A 9,184-nucleotide genomic window follows, 5' to 3' on the forward strand; every position below is an offset into this window, starting at 1 on the left:
GGGGAGAAGATAGAAGGGAAAAAAGATAACATTAAGGCATGAAGTGAAGAAAACATAAAGAAGCAAGTGTACAGTACGTTTTGTTACAAATTAGAAGCTAATTTAGATGCACGTTTTTAACATCATTGTGTGCATTATATTCACAGACTTTGTTAACTGTTCTAGGAACAGCTGTTCTTTAGAAGACCAAGCCTGAACCCTGTTCCTAGACCAAAGTTTATTTCTATAGCATTTCTCTTCTTCATTAGCTCTTTTTCACAGACCCAATAGAGACTACTATTGAACATGTAGCTGATAAAAGGGTTTGCAGAGACAACAGTAGTGATTTTCACTCTCTGAAAGATGGGATTATATAGACTTGGAGTTAGTTAAAAAATCCCAACACCTCTAGTATAATATTTCTAGTCTAGAAATCATTTATGTGACTGCTGATTTGTTACTCTAGCTGAAAAAGATAAATAGATATGACTAAAAGAATAAGATAGAAGAAGATGGTCCTCACCATCACAACTCAATGAACTTCTGAAAAGCCACCAGCAAAACAATATAAGACCAATGACTAGATGTGACTTTAATTATGTAACAAGACAGCGGTCATATGAAGAAAATACACTGGTGTAAGGCAAGCCTCCCATCATGATGCCGGTGTTACCGAATCAAAAGGATCATCTGCTTCCCGTCAGAGCAAAGTCACTCAAGTATGTTCCGTCCTTTGCTATTATATGACTTAGAAATTATTAAAATATTTTTTCCTATTCACCCCACTACTTCTCTCTGCAAGCTGTTTTGCTCCAACGGCCTTTCACTTTCTTAGTGCCGGCCAAGCCTGCCTTGGCAAGCGGCGGAGGCTCGGCCGGGTCCCGCTGCGGGCCGGCCATGTCCTCTGCCCTGCGGCTCAGCCCGCGCCCCTCCCCTGCCGGCACCGGTGCGTGCAGCGCTCCCCGTGCGGCGGCGGCGGCGGCGAGGCCGGTGAGCGCGGCCGGGGGCTGCGGGCTCGGGCCGCTCTCCGGCGGGCCCGGCCCCGGGGCACGGGGGGTGGAGGGGCCCGCCGGCGTTCCGCTCGTCCCGCTCCGAGCGCCGGCGCGGCGCTGAGGGTGCGGCGGGCGGCGTGCGGGGGGAGAAGCCCGCGGTTTCGAGGGAAGGAGGCGCGGGAGGGACCCCCGGGCACGGGGACCCCGCGTCGGCCGCCAGTGGCTGCGGCAGGAGCGGCGCGAAGCGGCTGCAGGGCGGGGATGGGCCTGCAGCCGCTGCTGGGCCTGCGACCGCTGCTCCCGTGCCGGCTGCAGGAGAACGTCCATCCCCTTCCTCTCCGCCCCCGAGCGGGGTCAAAGGGGGGCAGAGGGACGGCCCCGGCAGTCCGGGCTTTGTCTCTGCTGAAAGCACCGCCACTTCATGGCCAGTGGTTTAAATAGTGCGGCGCGTCCTTAAGCACTTTGTAAATGTCTCCTTTCCTAAATATAAGAAAAAGCTTTGTTCCCATGAGGAAGTTGAGCAGTGGAACAGGTAACTCACAGAGGCCGCTGGGCTCCATCCATGGAGGTTTTAAAGACCTGACTGGACAAAGCAGCCTGGATCTTGCAGACCCTGCTTTGAGCTCTTGAGGTCCGTTCAAATCTGGATTACTCTAGGGTCCTCTATATTTTTTTCTAGAAAGTTTTATGTTGGTCCAGCATGTATTTTATAATAATTTACCTAATTTCCGCCACTAATGCAAAGCAGGGATTGATTTTCTTGTACGTGTGAACATTTACTGTGCATTAATCTACAAAACTGCAGCCTCTCACCATTACAGATTCCTTCCCAAACCATTCAAACCTTGTCTACACTGCTCTCTTCTAGGTAGATACATACTCTTCTTGGTTCACTCAAAGTTCAGTCAAGGCATTCAGTAGTTTTATTTAATTCTTTATAGCCTACTAAGTTTCCTGTTATGAGAATGGTAGTGGTCAGCAGTCATACTGTTGCCCTCTTTACTGAAAGATTTTGTGAACAGTCCAGCAGGAGTAAAAGTTTGGGTTTGCTAATTTTCAAAAAGTGATATTTGAGTCTCAGAACACACATTCAGAAATTAACATGAGGGATAAATCAACCAGTTGATCATTGTATCTACTTCCTGTAGATGATTTACATAGAAGTCTCATTAAATAATGAAACTTCCAGCGCCCCTTTACTCTGTATATTCAGGTCTCTGCAAGTGTGCTAGCAAGCAGGATCACAGGTAAATGACATTCGGTCACTTCCTTATTGCTGCTCTAACACTTGGTGGTGAGAGGGTGCTGCTGGCAGTGAGAGCAAGCATCTTATCTGAGCTGCCTGGGTTTTTTCCTTAATCTCTCAATTGCTTTACAATCCCCACAGCAGTCTAGTTAAGTGAAAAGTTACAGTGGGGTCTTGCACATTAGAACATGTATTAGATCCAACAAGAGCTTTGAGAGTACTCTGAATTCCTGAAAGCAGTTACATACCTGAAATGTGAATACTGTCATCTATGGACTTGGAAATCCATTAAGTCATAACTCAGATCTTGGTTTCTATAGAACACCATGACATTCAAATTCATTCATGTTATTTCACATGTTGTATTTTGCATAGGGCTTTTTTACAAGGGCTTCTAAATATCTCTGTCAAATGAGTTTTGGTAAATAAACTTTTCCTTTCTTTTACACTATTCTGTGTTTCTGATGATCCTTGCTACAGGAAGGATCATCAGAACAGGAAAAAACTGACTATGATCCCAGGTATTTTTAGAAAATGTAAAGTTTCTTTTATGTAACAACCATTCCCATGTCAGATTTTAGAAGAGCACAATTTACTATCTCAGAATATTTTTGAAGTTCTGTAATACTAAAAATTACAGTATTTAAAGGGATTGCATTACTCACAAGGCAATTTTGTTTAACAGCACGATTATGCATTTAAATAAAAGTAAGTCATGTTTATTTTTCCAATTTGTACTTTGGAAATATTATTTTAACAACAAACTCTTTTAACAACACTTCACTTTGCTGGCTGCTTCTAGCTAAGCTGAAGCATTAATGAAGAAAACCATGATCCTTCAGAGATTTGCTTATTCTGACTGGACCCACTAAACTCAGTAAAACTACGCAGAGTGCTCAGACACTGGCAGTTGTGTCACTCCTGTGGAGGAGAGGTTTAGTTTGCAGTCACTTTTTCAGGACATGGAAAGGTCAGCACACAAAACATCTGTGGCTTACCTACACTTCCAGTGCTTCCAATGCTTTTAAGGTTACTGGGAAAAATCACTTGTTCTGTTGTGGGGCTTGGGACAGCATTTCTGAAGTCACAAGGTGTATGAAGACAAAATCATCAGCCTTGGGGTTCTGACACAAGCAGTGCATTAGGCAATTGGTTTTGCCTTAGACGTGTGAAATAACATTAAAGAACAAGTTATCAATAAACAGCTTCTGTTAATAACATAAGTGTGCATATAAGAAATGACATCATATTCTATTAGTTTAGGATGTAATAACATAACAATAGTCCATCTCAGAAGCAGGGAAAAAAAAATGTAAAAGCAAAGGTACACTCTCTTGAGACAAAGGATTTACCTCTGGAAAATATTTAACCTTACCTGGCAGCTAGAAAGAGAATCTACCACTAAAGTTCTCTAAACAAACCACCTATTTTCTTAAAAGTGGGCTGTAAGGAAGATTCTAGGGCTTTTGTACAGCTGTACAATAGGTATGTTGGTCTGTTATGTAGAACATTGGACTGCATGTTCATAACAGTATTTTCTCTCATTAAAAAACAAAACCAACCAACCCAACCAACTAAAAAAAAACAAACAAACAAAAAAAAAACCCAAACAATACCCACACAAAAAACCCCCTCCTCCTCCCAAAACACCAGCAAAAAAGCCCAACCAAAAGTAATTTAACAGTGCTCAGGTTGGTACTTTTTGAAGCATGCTATACTTAGGAAGAGGTGAAAGCAGCTGTCCAAAAGTTCTCATTTTCAGTTTGAGCAGTTTTAAGCATATTACCAGCAGCAGCTCTTTGCAGGAGTATTGCAGAGATCAGCAGTTCTCCCTTCCACAGTCGGTACTTCTAAAGGGTTGTTATGAAAACACCCCCCAGGAAGTTAAAGATACACGTAATGATATCTTTGTTAGACTGCTGTGGCTCCTTTGCCCCTGCAGAGCAGGTGACAGTGCATGTGGTATTGGTGATAGCTGGGCAGCCAGTTTGAGCAAAGGTGAGGTGTGGGGTTGGCTCTGTGGACTCCAGCACAGCCACACACCTATTCCACAAGGACTCTGCCTGCAGAAGAGACCTGGAGACAGAAGTAAGGCATTGGTGCAAGCAGCAGCTGTAGCAAAGTAGGTGTCAGAAGAGGTAGGTGAAGGCCTGGAAATGTTACTGAGTACTTGCCTCCTCCTCTAAAATACCAGGGTGGTTATTCAAATGCAATTAACACATTCAGCTGCAGAAAAACACTTACATAAAAGTTCCTATGATTTTTTTTCCTCCCTTAATTATATAAAGAATGATTTCAAAATGAAATTATACTGCAAACTGCTGCTGAAGCAGCCCTGCGTGGTAGGTCTCTGACACATGAAAGAACAACTCACACTCCAAATAATGCTTGAGAAGTTAAAGCAAATACATTCATAAGAACTAAGAGATTTAAGTTGCCATTTTTGTCCATTTAGTGGGATTGCTGTCAAATGAAATTGCATGAATAATTTTCCTCATACAGTGTGAGTGATCTGTAATGCAGTCACAATGTTAGCTGCAAGAAATGGCCCACAGTTTGGAGCTTGTATGACTGCAATCATTGATATGGGCAGAGCACTGCCCTACATTGGATCTGTTGTATCCATCAGAACGTTAACCTTTCTGTGACATATCCATCAGAACATTACCCTTTCAAAAATGGTCTTTCCCCTTGCTTTCGTGTGAAAGCTGGATTTTGCACTAATAACAAAAAACACTCTGGAGAGCAATTTCTTACACCAGTTATGTCTAAACATCAATGATTCTGACCATTAACTCGTTCCTTAATGTGTTTTCTTACAGTTGTTGTGTCTCCACAGGACTGACTTCCATGATGCTGAGAGGAGTTGCTCACGGTGCAAAAGAAACATTCACTCTTCTGTTGACAAGATCTCCGAGCTCTAACGCGGGACTAAAGTTTTCATCAGCATGGCCTGATGTAGCAAACAGAAGCTTCCTAACACATTCCAATTACACAACTGATACCAAGTCAAGAGAGGAAAATAAAAAAACCCTCGAGAATCTCTACAGTTTGTCAGTTGACATCACGAAGATACGCAGACTGAAGGAATGGGTCCTTCTCCAGGACGTGGCCTATGTTAAAGAAATTGCTGGTATCTTACAGGAAATGGGAGCAGATGGGACCACTGTAGCCAGCATTATAGAACGCTGCCCCGAGGCAATTCTCCACACCCCAGCAGAGATAAACGCTCAAAGAGCTTTATGGCAGTTAGTATGCCAGAATGAAAAACAGCTGATTAAATTAATAGAGCAATTTCCAGAGTCCTTTTTTACTACTAAGTATCAGCAGAACCAGAAGGCAAACATACTGTTTTTTCAAGAGCTGGGACTTAAGAATAATATAATCACCAGGTTCTTGACAAGTGCACCCAATATTTTCTACAACCCTGTTGAGAAAAACAAAAACGTGATAGAGACATTACAAAGAAATTATTTAAATTTAGGGGGCTCTGAAGCAAATATGAAGATCTGGATTCTAAAGCTATTGAGCCAAAATCCATTTATTTTATTAAATACTTCCACTGCAATCCAGGAGAACTTGGAATTTCTCCAAAAGAATTATTTCACTAACCAGGAAGTTCTACAGCTGCTGTCCAAACTTAAAGGCTTCATTTTTCAACTTAATTCTACCACTATGCAGAAGAGTATGCTTTTCTCCAAAAACATCTTCAAGTGCAGTGATCAAGAACTAAAACAACTAGTGCTGAAATGCCCAGCCCTTCTCTACTATCCTGTCACAGTTTTGGAAGAAAGACTTGAAGGACTACTGAAGGAAGGAATTTCTATAGCACAGATAAGAGAGACACCAATGGTGCTGGAATTGACAACACAAATTGTTCAGTATCGAATTAAAAAGCTCTCTGCGTTAGGATATGATATAAAGAGTGGAAATCTAGAAAGCTTGAATGGTACTAAAAAAGATTTTGAAGTCACTTATGGTAAGATACAATCAAAGAAGGAGAGACCAATTTTTAATCCTGTTGCTCCTCTACACATTGAAGATTAATGTGAACGCTGTACTTCAAGTTATGCAAAAGCAAATTAAAAGCAAGTTGATTATTTGAGAAGAGATGGAGCAAAAGCAATCTTAATCAAGACTGTAGTCTTACACTGTACTTTGTTCAGGAGGGGGTCTTAGATACAACTTCATTATACAATCACAGTATTGTAATACTTTAAAATATCATCACAGAAGTTGCAGTTATGATAAAGGTTGCCTTTTTCTAAGAGTACCTCAGATGTGACATTTTCTTACCTGACAGGGCATTAACTACCTTAGATTTTCAGCTCTGTCACTGCACAGTCCAGCCTGTGGTAGTGATTAGCACAATTTTTATCTGAGGAAGACAAAAGGAAGATGATTTTTCCAGCGGTGTTCATCAGTCGGCTGGTTTGCTGTCTTCAGGAAACGCCCTTGGAGTTCTTTTCCTTATTGCTGAAGTAGCTCTAGCTCCTGGATCCTGACCTGCAACAGACTCGATTTCTTGGACAGCAAAGCCCTGTCCTGAGAACAGGGGCTGGACATAATATTTTTTTATTAACTGAGACCCTAGTATCTTTGTGTACAAACCATAATGCAAAGAAACTACAAGATGATAACATTTATATTTCTGAGACTTCAAAATTTACTTATTTTTTCAAATGGTGTGGGAGAGAAAGAAATACATTTATTGCTATTGTATAGTTCTTAATCTCTTCTAGCAAGGTTTGGCAACAAGACAGATTAAGGAGATACTCAAGTCTCAAATGATGGTAGGAGAAAAGAGAAAGTTATGCTTTTCTATTAGGTGCAACAAAACTCTAGTCTGTAAACCACTGGTGATTAAACATGACTACCAGATCTGCAAACAGCTGCAACAGTTTCTAAATATATGGGTGACACTGCTTCTAAGATAACACCATATGATAATTGGCGACAAGTGCTGGCTTTCAAAATAGTAACTATCAGACAGCGTTTAAGTTCTCAGGGGATTTGATTTCTTCTCATTTATGGGCTGTGAATGATAATATAAAACAGTAGCACCACTGACAATCACCTCAATAGGATTAGGATCAGTGATTTTATTTCGCAGACTTTCCTAAGTAGCTATTCCACACACATTCCCTCTTGACAGCAGAATAAAAGCCAGCTACACACCACCCTCATTCCAGGCATTCTTCAAGGTCATTTTTAACACACATCTTGGCAGCAAGTCCAGGCCTCCATCTCTTAAAATGTGGTTTGTAATTGCTGAAGAAAGCTGGTATTGAATTACTGGTCCAGAGGGTGGGCTGCAAGTTGATGAGTTTTTATAGTCTGCCACGTTATCTGCTGTGCCCTGGGGAGGGGCTGGGAACACCTGGTAGGAGCAGTGCAAAGGTCCCAGCAGCTGAAGGTGTTACAGTGAGCACTCTGCAGGCACATGCAGGCGTGACAGGCGTTTCTGGGGGTCAGTGGCACTCCTGCAAGAGCGTGTGCCACACTGGCTGCAATTCAAAAGGGGACGTATCACAGCACGAAAAAAGTCAGGCTGTGGTACCAGGCGGTGTCTATGCTGACTCTTTCAAAACTCATTATCGTTTTTTAAGAGGGAAGACAGCTATATTAAAAATTCACAGGAACTTGCCTTTGTCACTTTCAGACTGTCTTTCCCTGCTCAGCCATTAAGCAGACCACAATTTTATCTGAATTTAAAAGCCTCCTTCCCCTCAGACACAAAGGGGCATTTCAGCTCTCCAAAGCTCTTCTAACACAACCTCTAACTGAGCCAGAGACCCAACTGGTAGCTTAAGAGGAAAAGGAAACCAAGACATACAACAGTGTTTTCCCTGAATATTTAGTTCTAGCATTTCTACAGGTACCTGTTTTTCACAAAGTTCTTGAAACAGCTTATTCCCATCACTTAAATTATTTGCTGTGGCAACAGAACAGGAAAAGGATGTATTTCCTTAACCCAGTAACAGCCAGAGTTACCACAAACTCATTTTGTGTTCTGAATGTTCCAACTTCTTTTTCCCTTTGAAAATAAAAGCATTCACAGAAATGCTCCTCTTCTACCAGATGAAAATTCAGTCAATCCTTCATTCCTAACTCTATCCTGGGACCTGTTTCTCTCTTCTTCACAGGATTCATTTACAATAAAACCTCAGGAAAATTCCCAGTCACAAAAACACTGTATTGCTGAAATCCTCATCTTTTGTTACTCACAGTGACTGTGCACCAGCCAATGAGTAACCCTTTCACTACCTAGGGAGAGCAGTCAGGCGTACAAGCTGCCTTCATAAACATTTCCCCTTTTGGAACAGGGACTGGGAGAAGCAAAGTGAAATACAGCTACCACAGAAACAATCCCAAGACAAAAGAAAAGCCTCACTCCCCCAGAAGATTTCAGTTCCATATTCCATTCAGCTCACTACGATCTTAAAACTGGATATTCCCAAGCATCATTGACCAGGGGAAAAGAAAAGTAGTGCAAAGGATTTTGTGCTGTGTCTGTGCCTAGCTTACACACTGAAGCTAAAGATTTTGTTAAGAACTGGTTAGTGCTAAGTAGACACAAATACAAGACACTCTGGAGCATGGTTCTATGGGAAGATTTATGCCTTTCACCACAAAACTAAGGAAGCTTTCAAATGTCTGAAACAGCAACAATTTAATGTTTCACAGGTGCCAGGACAGAATGGGAACAAGTTTTTAAGATGAAGCAAGTTTCATAAGTGAATGGAAAACACACAGGATACAGGACAAAGCTCTTTGAAAACTAAACCCATATGCCATGTAAAAGTTTCGGTTTACAAGACTCAAAATAATAGCTACAGGATATGTTAAAAACAAAATAAAATGGAGTGTTGGCAACTCCTTACATACCTAACATTGCTTATCTCTGACCATGCTTGTTTTGCTGCAAGTTTCATAGTTTACAATTAAAGAATTTAATAAAAAAAAT

General features: G+C 41.5%; 1 protein-coding gene across 1 annotated transcript; it reads left to right on the forward strand.

Moving 5' to 3' along the window:
- Window positions 1-4,571: 4,571 nt before the first annotated feature.
- MTERF2 (mitochondrial transcription termination factor 2) lies at window positions 4,572-8,803 on the forward strand. The gene has a single exon (XM_054274357.1). The coding sequence runs from the start codon at window positions 4,996-4,998 to the stop codon at window positions 6,262-6,264; it is 1,269 nt and encodes a 422-aa protein (XP_054130332.1). The 5' UTR covers window positions 4,572-4,995; the 3' UTR covers window positions 6,265-8,803.
- Window positions 8,804-9,184: the final 381 nt, after the last annotated feature.

This window comes from Melozone crissalis, unplaced genomic scaffold (assembly GCF_028551555.1).
Source record: "Melozone crissalis strain CALT ecotype California unplaced genomic scaffold, PUWL_Pcris_2 ptg000004l_1, whole genome shotgun sequence".
Taxonomy (NCBI): Eukaryota; Metazoa; Chordata; class Aves; order Passeriformes; family Passerellidae; genus Melozone; species Melozone crissalis.